Source organism: Cyrtonyx montezumae, unplaced genomic scaffold, assembly GCF_038088225.1.
Source record: "Cyrtonyx montezumae isolate F1298 unplaced genomic scaffold, pur_monq_1.0 scaffold_9, whole genome shotgun sequence".
Lineage (NCBI taxonomy): Eukaryota > Metazoa > Chordata > Aves > Galliformes > Odontophoridae > Cyrtonyx > Cyrtonyx montezumae.
The window spans coordinates 5,674,618-5,692,715 of NW_027072100.1; the positions used below are offsets into that span (position 1 = coordinate 5,674,618).

The 18,098-nt window shown below is 52.4% G+C and overlaps 3 protein-coding genes across 4 annotated transcripts in view; 1 reads left to right on the forward strand and 2 right to left on the reverse strand.

Moving 5' to 3' along the window:
* STK4 (serine/threonine kinase 4) overlaps window positions 1–18,098 on the reverse strand; it is a 186,875-nt gene that overhangs the window by 34,669 nt on the left and 134,108 nt on the right. For both annotated transcript variants that reach the window (XM_065754559.1, XM_065754558.1), the window contains exons 2-3: window positions 1,826–1,898; window positions 215–295 (exon numbers count right to left, since the gene is read on the reverse strand). In XM_065754559.1, coding sequence (XP_065610631.1) covers window positions 215–295; window positions 1,826–1,857 — 113 coding nt within the window. In that variant the 5' untranslated portion in view covers window positions 1,858–1,898. The remainder of the gene's footprint in view (window positions 1–214; window positions 296–1,825; window positions 1,899–18,098) is intronic.
* On the forward strand, window positions 1,943–5,478 carry TOMM34 (translocase of outer mitochondrial membrane 34). The gene is made up of 7 exons (XM_065754562.1): window positions 1,943–2,080; window positions 2,184–2,283; window positions 2,524–2,676; window positions 3,461–3,621; window positions 3,829–3,973; window positions 4,547–4,673; window positions 4,880–5,478. The coding sequence occupies exons 1-7, from the start codon at window positions 1,969–1,971 to the stop codon at window positions 4,976–4,978; spliced, it is 897 nt and encodes a 298-aa protein (XP_065610634.1). The 5' UTR covers window positions 1,943–1,968; the 3' UTR covers window positions 4,979–5,478.
* On the reverse strand, window positions 8,225–17,422 carry PABPC1L (poly(A) binding protein cytoplasmic 1 like). Its single transcript, XM_065754573.1, has 15 exons — window positions 17,230–17,422; window positions 16,443–16,636; window positions 15,937–16,052; window positions 15,198–15,337; window positions 14,346–14,440; window positions 13,939–14,076; window positions 13,409–13,504; window positions 12,555–12,821; window positions 11,985–12,075; window positions 11,593–11,721; window positions 10,934–11,067; window positions 10,543–10,636; window positions 9,974–10,104; window positions 9,132–9,221; window positions 8,225–8,558 (listed from the first exon to the last, which is right to left on the reverse strand). Exons 1-14 carry the CDS (start codon window positions 17,420–17,422, stop codon window positions 9,138–9,140), a joined length of 1,902 nt encoding a protein of 633 aa, XP_065610645.1. The 3' UTR covers window positions 8,225–8,558; window positions 9,132–9,137.

Consider the following 18,098-nt stretch of genomic DNA (forward strand, 5'->3'; position numbering starts at 1 on the left):
GAACAGAAGCTGCTTCCACCACGCAGACCTCCTACAGAGGAACTGGGGATAAACTACAAGGCCTTCAGCCACTGCAGCTGCTATGCTACCACATACTTCTACAGCAACAGGATCATGACAAAAGGGAAAAATCAAAGCCCATTGAGCACATGCTAGTTACACACATCTGTTCTTTGATAGATGTACTTTGGGCACATTGTCATCAAACACATACCCTTCTCCAAGCTTCTCCAATACATCAAATACTTCTTCAGGCTGTTTGGTTAAGCTGTCTTCATCTAACTTCTTCAGCTGCCTGCATATGTAAAAACAGAGAAATTTCACTTAATTCTGTGACAGTTTGGGCTCTGTTGAAACAGAAAAATTAAAAAATGGCACTGAAACTTACAAAAAACTCAGTATAAAGTAGGTTTATTTCTCATCATCAGAAGACCAAACATTAGTGTTGCCTAATAGCAAAAGAGGACTGAGAATTACAGGGCAGAGGATTTGGTCATGGACACAGACCTGCAGCCCTTCTTTGTGGAATGCTCTGAGGGATATGCATGCTGGTGGCAAAACTCCAACACAGCACCACAGCCTCTTGCTGCTACTGACCACACCAACTAACATTCACAGTCCTACATGGAAAGGACATCACACGAAGGGCATGCAGAAGGGAACATAGCCTTCTCTGATGCATTCTATATATAAGATGTTTGCTGGGAGGAAGTAGGCAGTACTGTGCTGATCTCACTTTAATGACATTAGTTCAGACATTGTTTTTGTGCCTGGACAGATAATGCATGAAAGAGGAAGGGCCAGCTGGAGTTGTACTGTGACCTCTCACTTATCAACCTCCCCAGTACAACTTTATGGAGATCCCACACACAAAACAACTACATTTGTTCCAGTTCACTGTGCTGCACTGACAGCTGATCACCAGGAAGCTTCCTAAAGTGGCTGAAGGACCTATCTTTATTTATAACAGGCACTACAAATCCTAGAAGACAAGCTGAAGGAGCTGGACTGGTTCAGCCTGGAGAACTGAAAGCTGCAGGAGACCTCAACACTGCCTTCCAGGACTTCAAGGGGGATTATAAACAGGAGGGAAATAACCTTTTTACACGGGTAGATGGCAATAGGATGAGAGGGGGTGGTTTAAAACTAAAGGAGGGAAGATTTAGAGCAGCTGTTAGGCACAGGTTGTTCAGACAGGGTAGGGGTGCTCTGTCCCTGGGGGTGCCCAAGGCCGGGCTGGATGAGCCCTGGCAGCCTGACAGAGCCCTGCAGCGGCAGCTCACAGCTGGAACACGATGATCGCCGAGGTCCCATCGACCCGAGCCGTTCCGTGATGCTATGAAACACGTTACAAGAACGCACCATGCAAACACATTGCAAGCACTGAGAAAATGCCGCTTTGCTGTCAAATAAACATCGCTGTTCCGCACGGACCTGTTACTCTCGCTACTAAACACGCACTTTTCTCCCGTTTTTTCGCCGCCGCCGGGAAGCACGGGGCCGTGCAGCGGCGCACAATGGCTGCCTGCAGCGAAGGAAACATGCAGGCGAGTCAGGAAGTGGCGAAACGCCGAGCACAGGAGGCAGCCGCTTCCCGCAGCGCTACCGCCGCCAGTACCGGAGCGCCGAGCCGAGCCGAGCCGAGCCGAGCCGAGCCGAGCCCGCTCGCACACCGCTGCGCGCAGCCGCAGCCCGCCGCTCCCCGCCGGCCTCAGCCCGAGCGCAGCTCCGGACGACACCGGCGGCCCCGCTGCCTCCCGTCCGCGCGGGGCCCCGCACCGCCGCCCTCCGCAGGCTCGGACCGGACCCCCCGCCCCGTCCTCACCGCCGCGGGTTCCGCAGCTGCACCGCCTCCATAGCGCCGCGGGACGGCCGCTCCCTCCGCGCTGCCCTCACTCCTCCATCGCGCTCCCCGCGCCGCTTCCGCCCGCCGCCGGAAGTCGCCCGCCCCGCTCCGCGCGGGCCGAGATGGAGAGCGCCCGCGCTCTGCGCAGCGCCGGCAACGAAGAGTTCCGGCGCGGGCAGTACGGGACGGCCGCCGAGCTGTACAGCCGTGCGCTGGCGGTGCTGGAGGACGCAGGTACGGCGGGGCCGGGCGGGGCGGGGCGGGGCGGGGCCGGGCACACCGCACCTCACCTCACCTCACCGCACCTCACCTCACCGCGCCGCTGTGTTTGGCGCAGGGGAAGCCGCCGCCGAGGAGCGCAGCGTGCTGCTGGCCAACCGCGCCGCCTGCCAGCTGCGGGACGGAGCATGCCGGGGCTGCGTCGCCGACTGCTGCGGGTGAGCACGCCGTTCCGCTGTGGCTGACAGCCAGGAGGAAAAACACCCTTCTTTCCCTTTCGGTTCCGTACGGTAGGAAATGGGACAACGGCTCCCAGCCTGTTTCCCGCAGTTTGGCAGCGCTGTAGGTGAGCACGGAGCTTGGCTGCTCAGTGCTCGCAGGACACGTCCCGTTACACGGCGGTAGGGAACTCTCCGAGGGCTCACTGCCCTCTGTCACCTTCTTTGTCCCCGTCACAGTGCACTCAGCCTGACCCCGTTTGCCATCAAGCCCCTGCTCAGGAGAGCGGCTGCCTATGAGGCCCTGGAGAGCTTCGCCTTGGCCTACGTGGACTACAAGACCGCACTGCAGGTGGACTGCTCCATACAGGCGGCCCACGATGGGGTCAACAGGTAACCCCGACTGTGCTCTGCTTTCTGCCTCCAAGCACTGCAGTTTGGTTTACTGCTCCAGGCTGCCCAGAGGGCTGTGGGTGCGCCACCCCTGGAGGTGCCCACAGCCAGGTTGGATGGGGCCCTGGGCAGCCTGGTGTAGTAGGGGGCAGCCAGCCCACGGCAGGGTTGGAAGTGGATCAGCTTTAAGGTTTCTTTCAACCCAAGCCTGAGATTCAGGGCCCTGTTTTGTTTCTGCAGCAGTGTCAGGAGCACACTGCATCCTGAGCACGTTAACAGGATGGCTGAGGCTCTGATGCTTTGTGCAGAGGGCAGGCTGGGTCATGCTCCTTGCATGTGCTGACTCCCTCAGCTCTTTTTAGGCTGCTGGCACTTGACAGAGGGATAGGAATAATTTCTTGCTTTGCCCAGTGCCTGTTTTAAAGGAAAAATAATTTACAAGTTCTAGCATCCTGTGCGTTGTGCCCCCCACGCAGATGGGGGCTGCGGACTGCTGGAGTCTTTTTCTCTTCCTGGTCGTGTCTGATTCACTCCACTGTTCACCAGGCTGAGGAGTAACAAATGTCCCCAACCTGGCTGAGTATTAATAGCCCCAACCTTTGTCCTGTGGTATTTTTGGCCCTGCTGACAAGAAGGCACACCTTTCCTTAGCAGCCTGCTTATAGCTGTTTGTAAAATTGTTAGTGGGGAGTCGTTGCCCTCAATACAATCCAGGTTAGAAAGTGGTCTTCCAGCTCCTAAGCTCTGAACCAGCAGGAGCATGACTGCCAGCTGTCTCTTCCAGGATGACCAAAGCTCTGCTGGAGAAGCACGGGGTGAACTGGCGTGAGAAGCTCCCACCCATCCCCACAGTCCCCATCGATGCCCAGAAGAGATGGAGCCTTCCTTCTGCAGCAGCCTCTGCAGGAGGAGCTCCCCCTGGAAACACACTGCAGGGAGACCCAGGTGAGAGCCCCTCAGCTCAGCAGGGCTGCAGACAGCAAGGTGGCTGTGTGCAGCTGGGGCTGAGAGCTGTGGGAACCTGGGCTGGCTGCTTGTTCTGGGTCCTTTGATGTGCATCTTTGCCTCTGGGATGGGGCTGTTTGCTTTCTGAGAGGCTGCTCTGCTCTTAACACTTCTGTGTGTTCTGTATTTTTTTTGTATTGTTTCCAGGCCAGACTGCTGCTGGCATAGAGAGAGCTCGAGCTCTTAAGGAAGAAGGAAATGAACTCGTAAAGAAAGGAAGCCATAAAAAAGCAATTGAGAAGTACAGCGAGAGTTTAAAGCTCAACCAGGAATGTGCAACTTACACCAACAGGTACTGCCCAAGTGCTTTCTGGCATTTTATAAAAGCCACTTTGGTACTTCTGACACAGCTGTCTGATGTTTGTCCCAGACAACTGAATTAAAAAAAACAACAACAAAACACCCACACATTTCCCCCAAGTACAATCTTCCCTGTAGTTTGTATAATGTTGTACAATCTGATCAAAGAACAGGCCCTAGAGCCACTCAGCTTAGGGCTGCTAGGGGCTTCCTCCCTTTGATGCTTGTCTGCCAGGACTGTGTTATTTTGTTATTTGTGTCTGCTGCCCCATGAACCACAAATTACACACCACTGTACTCAGAGTATACTTCTGAGATGAGCAGTGCATGTTCCAGAGCAGTAGAGCTAGGAGCATGTTGCTGTGAAAATGCTGGGTTCTTTTCTTTTTTTGTACTGAAAAACTGTTTGCTACCTTCTGCTCTTAAATAAGCATCAAGCTCTGCAAGATTCCCCTGCGTGCCTCCTGTTTTGGGAGTCCATCTCTCTGCTGTGGATAGCTCTCTGCACTGCAGCAGTAAATGCTGCTTTTAACCAAAGGTCTCTAACCAGGTGTCTGTATTGCAGAGCTCTCTGTTACCTGACTCTGAAGCAACACAAGGAAGCAATCCAGGACTGCACAGAAGCTCTGCAATTAGATCCTAAGAATGTTAAGGCATTCTACAGGCGTGCTCAGGCACTCAAAGAACTGAAGGTAAGTTGGAGTTTTTGATCAGTTTTCAGGTTGGAGACTGTTAATGACCTTCGGCACGTTTTTAGAACAGCTGGTGTCCGAAAGCAGCTGTACAGAGGGAGGCCCAGGCTGTTGTGTTGCCTTGCCTCCATCACTGGTGGTGGGTTCTCCAGCAGGAGCCTTAGACTGCATTTTCAGTGCACTAACATTTAAAATTCGTCTTCTAGGATTACAAATCAAGTATTGCTGACATCAACAGCTTGTTGAAAATTGAACCAAAGAACACAGCTGCGCTGAGACTACTGCAAGAACTGAACAGAGCCTAGGGTAACCAAGCAACAAGGAAAGCTTTTTCTGCTGCAGAAAGAAGTTCCTCCCTTCTGATGCTGCAGGGACCAATCTTAATGCAGGATTGGTACTGAGATCTGTCTTTAATTGCTGCTGAGATATGACATGTTCTCTGCCACCACAGCGAACACGTTAATGTTAATAATTGTTTGATACAGTTTGTGTATCTGGCTCTAAGATGAAGCAAAGTTTTCACACACTTGCCTGAAAGGGAGGCACACGGGTGAACTACCCTGGCTGAATTCAGCATGCCTGTACCTGCTGGCCTCAGGGACTCTATCCACTTGGCCAAGATGCACGTGAAGTGGCTGCTCTTTCTGAAGAGTTACAGGTTTTTTTAGTCCTTATTCAGGTGACAGTTTTGCTGCATTTGTGCTGCTACTTAAGTAGGGTTGCTAAAGGACTGCTGCAAGAAATGCTGCAGATGCCTGAGCACCACATACCACTCCTAGAACCAAGTCACTGTTACTTGCACAGGGTTGAGTGCTTTCCCTCTCCTGCCTGCTGCCTGGTGGCCTTCAGTTGAGTTTCTGCTGCAACCTGTGACTGGACAGGTGTTTACAGCAGCAGCTTTATCTTTAATTATTCTGCACACATAAGAACAGCAGCTTCAGCCCGCCTTGCTCAGCTGTGCACTACTGTCCCATTTATAGGTGCTTGGGCATTTTGCAGGGGGTTGTGGTGTTGTTGGTTTTTGTTCTGTTAAAAGTTGAGCTTGTCTGTGCCTTCTGGAGCAGTTGCTGCAGTTACAGGGTGTTACAGGGCTGCCTTACTACATCAATGCATGTTTATACTTCTTGATATTTTTTCTTTATAATACTGATGGCACTGACTGAAAATGGTAGATTAAGAAGTAGTTGGAGTTGTTCTATGTCCTGTTGGAACTGTTCACATTAAAACGTTTATTTTCACTCTTGGAGTGTGTTTTATAGGGGATGGAAGGCACGGGGGAACTGAGACACTTTCATGCTACTTTATTTCATTCTGTTAGCACTTAGTCAGGATGCTGGACAACACTAGGCATGACCTAACAGCAGCTTACAGTAATGATCCCAGCTGTTAGTACTCCAGGCAGATGCTGCATTGAACTGAATTTGGAAGGCAGGCGTTACTAATGCTGTTACACTCCTGTAAGAAGTCTTTGTAGATCCCAGAGTTGTACTCCAGCACCTGCAATACCACCAGGGTTGGAAACAACACCTCCCCAGGGGCAGACTGTGCTTCCTTCAGTGCTTCACTGACCCTGCACCCACCATTCCTCAGGCAGTTAGAAGGTAAGCATGATAAATTTCAGGTCAGCCCTACACAGAGAAGAGCAGGAGGAACTGTCTGCTTTTAAAAGCTCTCCTTCTAACAGTCCCCTGTGTTATCAGGGCTCACAGATACCTGCATGTTCCAACTACAGTTCATTACAGTGCTAAGCAGCAGCAATCATTACCTCCTTCCCCCTCTCTAAGCACAGCAATGCAATTTTGCTGTCTTATCTCTATGACTTTCCCCAGTAAAGTGCAATACCACCAAGCAGACACAGATCACACACAGTAAAATGACAGCGTGCTTCAAGCCCAGGTTTCTTCTGCTCCTCTTTCCCTTCAGTTCCAGCAACCATGCTGCTGACTGCACAAAGATATCTTCCAGGCAGGCAAAGGTGCTGCAACCTTCATGGGCAGTTGGAGAGTGCTTCTCACAGAGGCACTCCTTCATTTATCACTTTCAAATGCCACAGCAATTATTCCAAACTAGACTCCAGACCTACACGTCAACCTGCTGCAGCCTCAGACCTCCCTGAGGAGTTCAACCACTGAGCTCCTCTTGAGAACTTTCCAGCATTCTCCTGGGCTTGCAGGTATCCAAGTAACAAGTTTACACTTCCATGTAACGGTTTTAAGGACTCCAATCTTTGTTAATGTCCTTTATTTGTCTGTTCTATATTCTGCCCATCCTGAATTACTGCTAGCTGTTCTTGTGAAACAAGGCTTCTAGCACTGTCAGTGATGTAACAGGCACATCCAAACTGGTAGGCTACGCCTGAAGGACTGCTGCAGCTCAAACTAGGCAACAACAGAATGAATTTCACCTGTACAATTCCATCCCAGCTCCTAATATACATATCTCCTATGCAATATGCACTTTCTCCTCTAGAGAAAAAGTATAAGGGCTTCCAGCCAGTTACACACTGTGGAAAAATAACTAAGAGGAAGTAAGCATCTCACTGATACGGAATTATCTAAGCAGTGCACAGCTCAGGCTGTGGCATCCTCTATTGAAGAAAATATTTAAAGAGCTCAGAGCAGGAAAGTAAAAAAGCCCCAGGAAAGAGTCCCAGCTGAACAGAACAGTGGCCACAGAAGAGCAAATGTGTTAGTGCCTCTATTAAAATGCTGGAAAGAAAACAAGAGGTAGGAGGGATGAATCAGTAGTGAGTTGAAGGGAGGGTGTGGTACAGCACAGAAGGAAGAATGTGACAGCAGTGCCAACTCACAAGATGGACAGAAAGAAGGTGGGCTGTGCTGATGGAGGTGGACTCCTGTGAGCTAAAGGAAGCAGTCAAATAAGATCAATATATTGATTGACAATCCCAAATATAACTCTAAGGATAGAAACTCCTCTCCTGAATGCAGAGTGGAGGATTAAGGCCAGGATGACTATAGCCTCTCCTGGAGCGTGCTGCAGTTGCTAAGAGCAGACAACAGTAATAACAGGCCTCAGCAACCTCCATGCAATTATCAGAGTTCTCAGGCCCATCAGCCTGAAAATACACAGGATAAGCAGCTTTTGATTTACAGATTTTGATCCACAGTAATTCAAGCTGGGTCTCACCACAGAGCCACACACGGTACAGGGGCAGGCAGGAGGCTCTCAGCCCCAGCACTCCTGCAGGCATACAAGCCTATTAGAAGAGCTGCAGGAACAAGCAGTCCCTTAAAGGGAAATTAGAAGGGCTACCTAGAAAGGATAAAATCCAAGAGGATGGTGTCAAATTTGCTTAAAGCCACTCTCCCAGAAATTGGAAGCATCAGGAGAGCTGCTGGTCAGCAGTTTGTGTAATCCTGCACGGTGCTTCTCCTGTCCCTGAGGCAGCTCTGAGGACTATCACCCTGCCAACATCACAAGCTTCAAGCACTAATCCCAGCAGCCTGGCTGACACGTGTCCCTCCTCTGGCATAAAACAAAGAGAGTATTTGCTGCCTTTCTGCAAAGGAAGCTAACTCATGCTTCGGAAGTGGAAGCATCAGTTCTTTATTAGCACCAGCTACAGGAACAAATAAAACTACAGAACCCAATAAATTCACCAAAGTGATGATTCATCTTGTCACTTCCTGGGCCACCGAGTCAGACTGAGTTCCACATTACATTTCACAAGATGCTTTCAGAGGAGAATTAACTTCTACAGAGGTGAAGGAGGAAGTGGTTCTGCAAGATACACAGCAAGCAGGATGGGGCATTGAAGGCAAACCAGGGTCAGTGTGAGGGCACCATTCCAAAAGCAAGGTGAGGTGAGGCAGCTGCTGCTGTTCTCCAAAGGCAGTTCTCAACATTCACTCTCAGTCACGAAGCCTACAAGAAACACAAAGAACCCACACAGAATTTTCAACTGCCAGAGAACCATTTAATCCAGACAAAATTCACAGGCCAGCTCTGGACTTGGATTAACACAGTTTCCTGGTGATAAGTCAAGAAAGCATCATTTTTAAAAAGGTATGTGAGAGTCCTAAATTGCTTACTAATGAATCCATCCCACACTCAGCTTCAACATTTTAAAAGCTTATCTGCTGACAAGGTTCTGCAATGACAGTGGGGAAATCCTACGGAGGCTGCACTAGTCCTTCACAGGACAAACAGGAAAGCAAGATCCTTCCCTGTCTTCCTTTCTGGTAGCACAGTTGCTCTCATAAACATGTGAGGAAATAAAAATAAACATCACACACAGGACTGTGTCTTTGCAGTACAGTTAAGTCTGGAAAAAATGGAGGATGAATCACGTGACTTAAAAAGTGAAATACTACAAACACTCCTACACTGCTTAACCAGCTTCACTTGATCTGGACAAGAAACCCAGTCCCCATGCTTCAGAGTCACAAGCCACAAACCCTGAGCACATGGCAGCTCCTGCAGCAGCTCTGCACCTACCCGGGCTCACTGCAGGAACACAGCAGCACTGCCCTTGTGCGACACCTCCGTGGCCTGGTGTGCCTGGAGAACAGCAACTGCTTCCTCAATCTGATGAGAGAGCACATTTGGGGAAAAGCTGAGTTGCTCCATCATGGGAACATAGTGCACAAGAACTGCAGCAGCCCAGGTTCCACTCAGGCCATGCTTCCAGGGGGTAAAGAGCTTACATAATAAATCCAAGTCTGCTTCCTGTTGCAGAAGATGAATCAGCCCTCAAACCTCTGGTGTCTCCTCCCTAAGTAAGGGCTGAGACATTTCTCCTTTTCCAAAGGAGTCACAAGTGGCCAGAGAGAGAACCCAAACCTCTCCACATGTGAAGCTGCTAGACACTGCCCAGCAGAGCCAAGGCTCCTCCAAAGAGACGGTAACAGAATGGTGAAAGTGAATCCTGCCTCCAAGCAGCAGCAAGGATATGCAATAATTCATTCTCATTGTTTTGATGGGAAACAGAAGTGAAACATCCATCAGGACCAAGTCAAAACTAAATAGCATTTTGCCATTTAATTGCTGGGAGCAATGCTCACTCTGCGTTTTCCCATCTTCCTTCCTATCCATCCCCAAACCCAGAGCTTGGCTGTGCTTTCAGAGCTGCTCTGAGCTCCTCCTCTTGCTGAAGACAGGCAGGCATGTTATCAGCCTGTGGCTCTTTGTTTTCCTTTCACTACAAAAAGCAGCTGGTTTATCTTTCTGTGGTATCAAAGTCCCCAGCCACAGTCAAGGCCAGGGCTCTTGTCTAGCATTTGCAGCAGTAAGACTTTACCCTTCAGGACATGATCTGATGGACACCACATGCCCCCTACCTTGGAGTGCAGGGATTCAGGGGACTCCAGCAGAAGCAGCAGCTCTGAATTGTCGATCTCCAGCAGCATGCCTGTAATCTTGCCAGCCAGCGAGGCATGCATTGCATGGATCAGGGGGTAGAGCCGCTCACCTGCACAAAGCACCAGGGAGGACGTCAGTGAAAGCCCCCCTGCACTCCCAGCTTAGTGCCTCCTCTTCTCTTCTCTCCTGAGACTGCTCTGCTCCCAGCCCTCTGCTGAGCCCAGGAGGGTTTGGCATGCAGAGGGAAGTCAGCAGGTGAAGTCAGACAGCTGCACAGGCAGTATGGAGTTGTGCCTCTCCTGCAGAGTGTTACCAGACTCCATCTCACTGCCAGGCAGTGAAGACAGAGAAGGGGTTGCTACTTCCATACCCCTCCAATACAGCCTAGATCCCACCCCTGCTCCCCACTTTTTAAAGCAACATAGTATCAGAGAAATCCCACAAGGGATTACAGCTTCTTCTATCATCTACATCTTCCCTAGCACGTGCAAGTCCACTTGCCCATGCATGCATAGGCAGGAGGATCTCTGCCAGCACGGACACTCACCTATCATTTGCTTCTGCTCCTGTGGAGGGGCTGCTGCAAGCATGGACGCCGTCAGTGGCTCCTGCCCTTGGATGTGCACAGCAGGTTCTCCTATCTGGGTGAAGAAATACAGATAAGAGCAGCAGTTAGGCTGAAGCAAAGCATGAGCTGGCATACAGGAACAATACTGGCCCATGGATGCAGTGGGGCATTTCACCCTTCAGAGCCACTAGGTGCAAGCTCTGGCACTGCCTACTTGTATCCCAGTTTTTTTGTATCCCAAGCTTTTGAGGAAAATCAGAGCCAGGCATCACATCTATGCTGCCACAGAATGGGCATCTAGAGCTCACAAGGGTATTCCATCACACCAGTTAGGACCAAAACCACAGGATACCCCACAGCCAGGCACTACCTGCTGAGCCCCAGGAGGCACACTGCCCATCGGCTGGATGTTCCTCACAGCCAGGGAGTACTTGTACTGCGGAGCACTCCGCAGCGTGGGTGAGGAGGGCACCCGGGCATTGACCGTCTGCGTCCCTATGTTGGCTGCAACAGAGAGGGAAGAGATTGTTAAACATAGGCCTGCAATCAAGCTAATCTCCCTGTGGGCTCAAACAGCCTCCAAGACAAAGGAAGCACCCCCAGGATAGGCACTGCCTTTGTGCCCACCAGTCTGTGAGAGACACCCACACCTTGGCCCCCCAGAGAGCAGTGTGGCAGGCCATGGCTCCAAGCAACTGTGACATGAGCATTTTACTGGACTCAACCTCACAGCGGTTCACCTGGAGCAAGTAAGATCCCCTGCTTCAGTCTGAGCACCAAGCCATAGCTGCACCACCATCTTTAGTGAACTCATGCAAGGAGCAGCATCTAGCAAAGCCAGTCTGTGTATCAGAGATTTGTTCCTTAACCAGAAAGGCTACAACTTTCCCCAAGTGACATACTTCTATATGCATTGCTCCAGCCCCATCGCCACCCCTCCTCCTCTGCAAGCAATCACACCGTCCCACGTGCCTCAGGGGCGGCCAGTCCCCACGCACACCCACCATGGCAGGGCCCCGTGGCACTCACCCACTCTCTGTGCCTGGGGGGGCACACGAGGCACCTGGGTGGACGCCTGTCTCATGGTGCTGATGTTGGACAGCAGGCGCCGGGGCTGCACCGCAGCCCTCAGGATGGGGGTGGTTGTAGGGTACGCTGCTGGAGAGATGGAGCACAATTAGTGAAGTTTCTGATAGAAAAAGGCATGGGAGGAGACGTGCTGGGAGGTGGCCGTGCTCAGGGAAAGCCTCTGTGGTTAGCCTGAGCCCCAGTGCCTGTCACCAGTGAGCGCTACATCAAGACACCACATGCTTCTCCAGGTGACATCTTCCCATGGCCACACCATTTGTGGTGGCTTTAAGGAAGCGTTTTGATCCCTGGACCCGCCCAGCTGACTGCAGGGGACGGATGGATGCACTCACAGGGAGGCCGGGAGGGCTGCGCACTCCAGCGAGTGGCAGGACGGACAGGGACAACTGGGCTGGGGCTGTAGAAAGCAGCTCTGGTTTGTGGCTGTGGAAGGAGAACAAGTTACCTGAGGTGATTTGGGAGCTGATCTGTATCAGATCAACAGGGCACAGAGCATCTCAGCAGCCATGCAAGCCAAAGATCTGATTCCAATCCTACCGCCGGTGTTTCCTCCAGCAAGTCCATGCAACTCCTCCCCATGAGCACCTTCTGCACTTCTCCAGCCCTCCTGCCCCCCCTCATTCCATTAGGAGATTCTGTTTCCACTCTCAAACCCTTCTACTAAACCTCTTGGTGATAGGAGCAGACTGTGGCTACTGAACACTCAATCCCATTGCTGGAGGATCTCAAGACAGCTTTCCTGCACACATCCTGCTGCTGACTTGGAAGCCAAGCACCAATACCAGCCTGCTCTTATGTCTGTGCAGAACAGAGACTCTCTCCTAGATCCTACCAACCAACCCCAGCTCCCCCCCACCCCCAGCAAATTCAAATCCCCATGCAAGGCTGCCCAACGGACCCACCTGAGGGATGGGGGGGAGGAAGTACCCTGGGGGAGGCTGGAAGGAGCCAAGGAAAGGGCTAGGCAGGGCCCTCATGGTGGCCAATCGCTGCATGTACTGGTTGGTGAGAATTGCTTTCCGCTCCTCTTTCCTTTGTGCGAGTGCAACGTAGAGAGGCTTAGTGCTAACAATCCGTCCGTTCATTTCAGTCACGGCCTTGGTAGCCTCTTCTGGAGAGGAAAAACATACAAAGCCAAACCCTTTGCTGTGGCCACCCTCTGTCATCACCTAAAATTGGATTAGAACAACACAGCTAAGTCCACAGATCAGCACAGCCACCCACAAAGCACAGCATGGTCAGAGCCTGCCCTGCTTGTCAAACAGCAGGACAGAGGAACCACATGGCACCCACACCCAGGGTTGGGCAGGCTGGCATAGGATGCTCCCACCTGTCCCAGCCTTTCCCAAAGAAAAAGCACATATGCCTGGGTGAAAACCACAGGTTTGCTACATGCAGAGGTCAGACTCCAGGCCAGACCAAGATCTGTGACCTCCCTTAGCCCTGCAGAACTCAGCCATGCTGCAGCATGCAGCTCAGAAGCAAGGGTTGCAGTGTGGCCCTGAACCATGTTAGCAGCTGTGCAACATTCCAAGTGATCTGGGATCACATCTTGCACTTCACTGGGGCTAGCATAACTCAGCAAAGTTACCAAGATTTGCTGAATCAGATCTGGATACAAATGACAAATCCTTCATGCTTGGCTTGAGATACAAGCCATCAGTAGGGAACTATAGCTCAAAAGGACAATCATTCCAACCCCTCACAGAGGGCTGAGCAGTCAGCCAGCCAAGCCCAAGGACTCTCAACACCTCACCTTGGCACTGGTGATGGTGCCATAAGGAGAGAACTCCTTCCTCAGCCGCTCATCATCTATCCCATCATCCAGGTTCTTCACATACAGGTTGACCCCCTGCAAAAGGGCAGAAAAGCAGCTTGGCCTCCTCCCAAAAAATAAGTTAGGATCACAAGATTTTAAAGCAGCTTTTAAAGCTGACATTTCATCAGCAGCTCAGCCAGCAGTTGGGACAGCCCAAAAACACTCCAGTGAGATCAGCAACTTGAAGAGGAGCATGTGTTTTTGCTCACTTGGGGATACACACCTAACTGATATGAAGTGATGAAGTGGCTTCCAAGAGCTCAAGAAAATTCCCAATTTTGAGACTAATATTTTATTTTTGGAAAAAAAAGCAGACCTGTTTTTCACCCTGGGCTCAGAGCTCTTTGCTGATACTGCTTCCCTGGATGTTAGAGAATAGTGACTGGGTGTCTGCGTGGTTACCTGCATTGTAGAGGGTATGCCTGCAGTGCCAGCACATGTGAGGGAGCACCCCACTCCCCCCTTACCTGGTACCTGCTCACTCGCTCCTGCTTCATCTGCTCAAATTTCCTTTTCAGTTCACTCTGTCGCTCCAACCTCTTCTGCGCCCGGCCCACGTACACCATCCGCCCATTGATCTCCTTTCCATTCATGCCAGCCACAGCCTGCCAGCAGAACACAAGCTATGAGCCCAGCCCACTGCCCCGGCCCCACAGCAAGCAGAGGTGAGCGGAGGGCAGGAGCTGTGCCCTCACAGACCTCCACACACCCCAGCCAAAAGGCTGGCATGTGCTGCCCCCCACAGCAGTGCTGGCACCATGGCCAGCAGGGACATCAAACTCCCACTCCAGGACACAGGAAACCTCAGCAGGTGACCAGAGACAGCAGCAGGTGGCCAAGCTGCCCATCAGCTCCACAGAAAGAAGCTGCTTGCCTTCTGGGCTTCTTCGTGTTTCTCAAAGTTCACAAACCCAAAACCCTTGGAGCGGCCGGTGTTGTCCATCATGACTTTGACACTCAGCGTCTTTCCTGGAAGAGGGAAGGAGAGCACCAGGTTAGAGAAGGCTGCCCAGACAGAGCACAGGAGCAAACAAAGCCACCACAAGACATCAGCCCAAAGAGATAACCAGGGGGCAGTGGGGAAGAGTCAGTCAGCAGGAGGAACTGCTGGATCCCTGCTGCAGCGTGGGAAAAGGAGGCTGTGGGCAGCCAGGATGACCCCACCCATCCACTATGCTGCTCTCATTGCTGTGGGCTTTTTAGGTTCTTTGGCCAAAGTTCTCATCTCCTTGATGCATCAGCACATACACTGGGTTCGTACAAACGGCATTCACAGATGAGCTGAGCTTGCACTAGCCAAGCATGGTCTATGAGCTGGCACAGCACCAAGCTCTGCTGGGAGAGGCACCCTCCAGTAACAGACTGAACAGAGAAAGCCACTTCAAATTCAAACTCAACAGCTCCTATCCTCAACATCTCCTATGGCTCCTAGAACCAGACAGCACACTGATTTCAAAACAATTTCAAAAGCAAAAAGGTACTAAAATCTAAGGAAACTAACACTTTTCTAGGGTCACCTAACAATATCCTCCATCATTACAGGGAAGTGCACATAGCCTCCTGACCATGCAAGTCTCTGCAATTTTTGGCCATGTGATGCTTTAAGCAAAGCAGGTCACAGCAAGAGAAGGGCTCTGTGCTTCAGCCAAGCATTCCCCATTTCTCTTCGGGGTCCCCAGCTCACTTCCCAGACATTTGGTTATTTGGTTTCAGCAACTCCACTCACCAAACTTGGAGAATATCTCCCGCAGTCTGTTGTCATCCATGTCATCCCCAAAGTTTTTGATGTAGACGTTGGTGAACTCCATTGCCCTAGCCCCAAATTCTGCCTCACGCTCTTTGCGGGATTTAAAGTGGCCAACAAACCTACAGAAAGCAAGCAGAGGACCATAAAACCTTCTGTGTCCTCTGCAGAGGGAAAATAGGCACAAGCTCATCTGCCTTGGCACAGGCCAGGAGCGTAGCTGGGAGTGTCATCCCAACAGACACTGAGGGACGCCACCACATTGCAGCTCTCCTCCTCCAAGGCATCCCCAAGCCCTTTGGCAGCCCCTTGCACAGAGAGGGAAGCAGCCCACAAGATCTGAGGTGATGTAACATCAGCAGAGTGCTGCAAAAGCACAAAGCTTCTTCCTGCCCCAGATTAAATGACTCAAATGATGAAGATGGAGGACCAGCCCTGTTTTGTGGGCATTCATTACACGGCCTTAACAATAAAACACAGCCCCAGGTCAGGTTCCTTCCCCATCATCAGGTAGGGCTCCAAACTGCTATCACGCTGCCATCAGCAAAGACTGCAAGTGGCTCCAGCTCTGGAAAGCAGAACTGCATTGCTCAACTAGGAAGGGGAAAAGAGGAGATCCTGAGGGCAGGAGGCAGCAGCCTGAGCACAGCACACATCAGCTCACAAGCAAGCACCAAGGCGATGGAGGAGCAGCAGCAAGGCAGCCCCAGTGCAGACTTACACCTTGCGGTCGTTGAGCAGCATCCCATTCATAGTCTCAATTGCCCGAGTTGCTGCCTCCTGAGTCTCAAAATGAACAAAGCCATGACCACGGGATCCATTTTCATCACAAACCACCTATAAAAGCAGGTAAAGGGAGAAGAAAATCCACAGATGCTGGTTTTCTCCATCCTTGCACGTGATAAGTCTCAGGAAAACCCACCCTTGTTTCCAGAGGGTTCACAGCCCACTCCCAGTGCAGCAGAGCTGCGTTCAGATGTCTGCAGGCAGCAGGTCAGGGATAGGAAGAAGAAATTAAGGGAGTGTGGGGACAAAAAGCTGCCCCCACTCCCATGGGAAACACAGAACTTTCAGGCATCTTTCCAGGCAGAGGGTGGAAATTCAAAGGAAACTCAGGAAGTGAAACAAGAAAGTGAATTTCAGCTGGTTGTAACACGCTGCCAAGAATCTGGGGAAGCTCTGCATTCAGCAAGTCCCCACCACAGCAGCGCAGCCACAGGGATGTACCTTGCAGGACAGGATGTTCCCAAAGGCTGAGAACGTGTCGTACAGGGCTTTATTGTCGATGGAGTCATCCAGGTTCTTGATAAAGACGTTCCCAACCCCTGACTTCCTGAGCCCTGGGTCTCGCTGGGACCACATGATTCGGACAGGTCGGCCTTTGATCACTTCGAAGTTCATAGTGTCCAGGGCTCGCTCAGCTGGCAAAGAGTGAACACAGAGAGGATCACCACAGGGACAGACTCTTTCCACGTCCTAGAGCCCTTGAGACAGGTGTGGGAATCAGGGACTCTGCTGGGCATTTCCTTAAGCTAAACAAGGCAGACAGCTTCAGCTCCTGCCAGAAGCATCTAGCAGATGAGCCTTTGCCTTTTAGGCAATTCTGCCATTCAGTGCAGTACTGCTGCAGAGAGCAGGGTGAGATGGGATGTCAGCAAAGGGAAACTGGGTGAGGAACCTTACTTCTGCTTGGTATAAGCCCGCAGGCAACCAGCTGCCCAGCAAAGGGCAGAAGGGGTTTAGGGGCCCTTCTTTAGGAGATCAGAGAGTGGAGACTCACAAGTCACACTCCTCTTGCCCATACAACCCCGAAGCCCAAATGCTGCACCATCTCTCAGCCCCTGAGCAAACATAGGGTCACCATCCCACAAGAGAGTTCAGACTGGGATTAATGACAGCCCAAACCCAGTTTGCGCAGCGTATCAGCACCCCTAACAGTTACCAGCCCTGCTCCTCCCAGACCTCCCAGAGCCCCAGGCGTGGGGCAGCTCTGTGGGGCTGTTTCGGAGCTCACCATCCGCTGGCTGCTGGAAGTTTATGTAGGCATAACCCAACGATCGGCGTGAGGCCACATCCCGGCAGACCCGGATGGACAGGATGGGCCCAGCAGGTGAGAACTTCTCGTACAGCATGGCTTCGGTCACGTCCGGGTGGAGGTCCCCCACATAGAGAGAGGCCAACGGGTAACCGGGGCCACTGGCGTTCATGGTCAACCACAAAGCTCAGCTGCAGAGGGAGACAGACTCACAGCGGGGGCTGGGGACCGCAGGGAGCAGTGACAGCCCCATGCCAGAGCCAGGAGAGGTGCCAGTGCCTCCAGGGGCAGCAGCACCAGGGGGACCCCACCGGCACACATCACAGCACGCTGCAGGCACGGGCTCGGGCCTTTCAGCGCTCAAACACAGAGAGGAAAACAACGAAGCTCCGTCCCTCTGAAAGCAAGCAGCCCTCCGCCAGCAGAGCTCCGCGCCAACCCCGCGCTCAGAAGGCCCCAAAACGGAGAGCGGCACCCAAAGCCATCAACCAGTTGGGGACGGCGGAGCCCGGCTCGGGCATCTCGGAACCCCCAGCGCCGCAGCAAGACGGCACAGCCGAGCCGCGGCCCCACGCCGAGCCCTCACACACAGCCGGGGCTCAGGGCTGCGCCGCAGCTCCGGAACGGCGGACGCAGGCGGAGCGCCGCGGGCAGAGGGCGGCGGCGGGAACCGGGCCGGGGCTGAAGGAACCGGGCCGGGGCTGAGCGCGGCCCCGCGGGGAGAGCTGGAGGGACCCGCCCCGCTCCCACACTCACGCCGATCGCTCCGGCGGTCCCACGCGCAGCACCGCTGCGACCGCGGCCACCGCCCGCCTCTTCCCGCGGCGGCGCCGGGGGCGGAACGCGGC

Coding starts and splice junctions, on each gene's coding strand:
- PABPC1L (XM_065754573.1), bottom strand. CDS start 17,422: ATGAACGCCAGTGGCCCCGGTTACCCGTTGGCCTCTCTCTATGTGGGG. Junction 12,822..13,408: donor GCACCATCACCAGTGCCAAG/GTGAGGTGTTGA, acceptor ATCCAATTTTAG/GTGATGACAGAGGGTGGCCA. Junction 11,068..11,592: donor CCCCCAGGCACAGAGAGTGG/GTGAGTGCCACG, acceptor TCTCTGTTGCAG/CCAACATAGGGACGCAGACG.
- TOMM34 (XM_065754562.1), top strand. CDS start 1,969: ATGGAGAGCGCCCGCGCTCTGCGCAGCGCCGGCAACGAAGAGTTCCGG. Junction 2,081..2,183: donor GGCGGTGCTGGAGGACGCAG/GTACGGCGGGGC, acceptor TGTTTGGCGCAG/GGGAAGCCGCCGCCGAGGAG. Junction 4,674..4,879: donor AGGCACTCAAAGAACTGAAG/GTAAGTTGGAGT, acceptor TTCGTCTTCTAG/GATTACAAATCAAGTATTGC.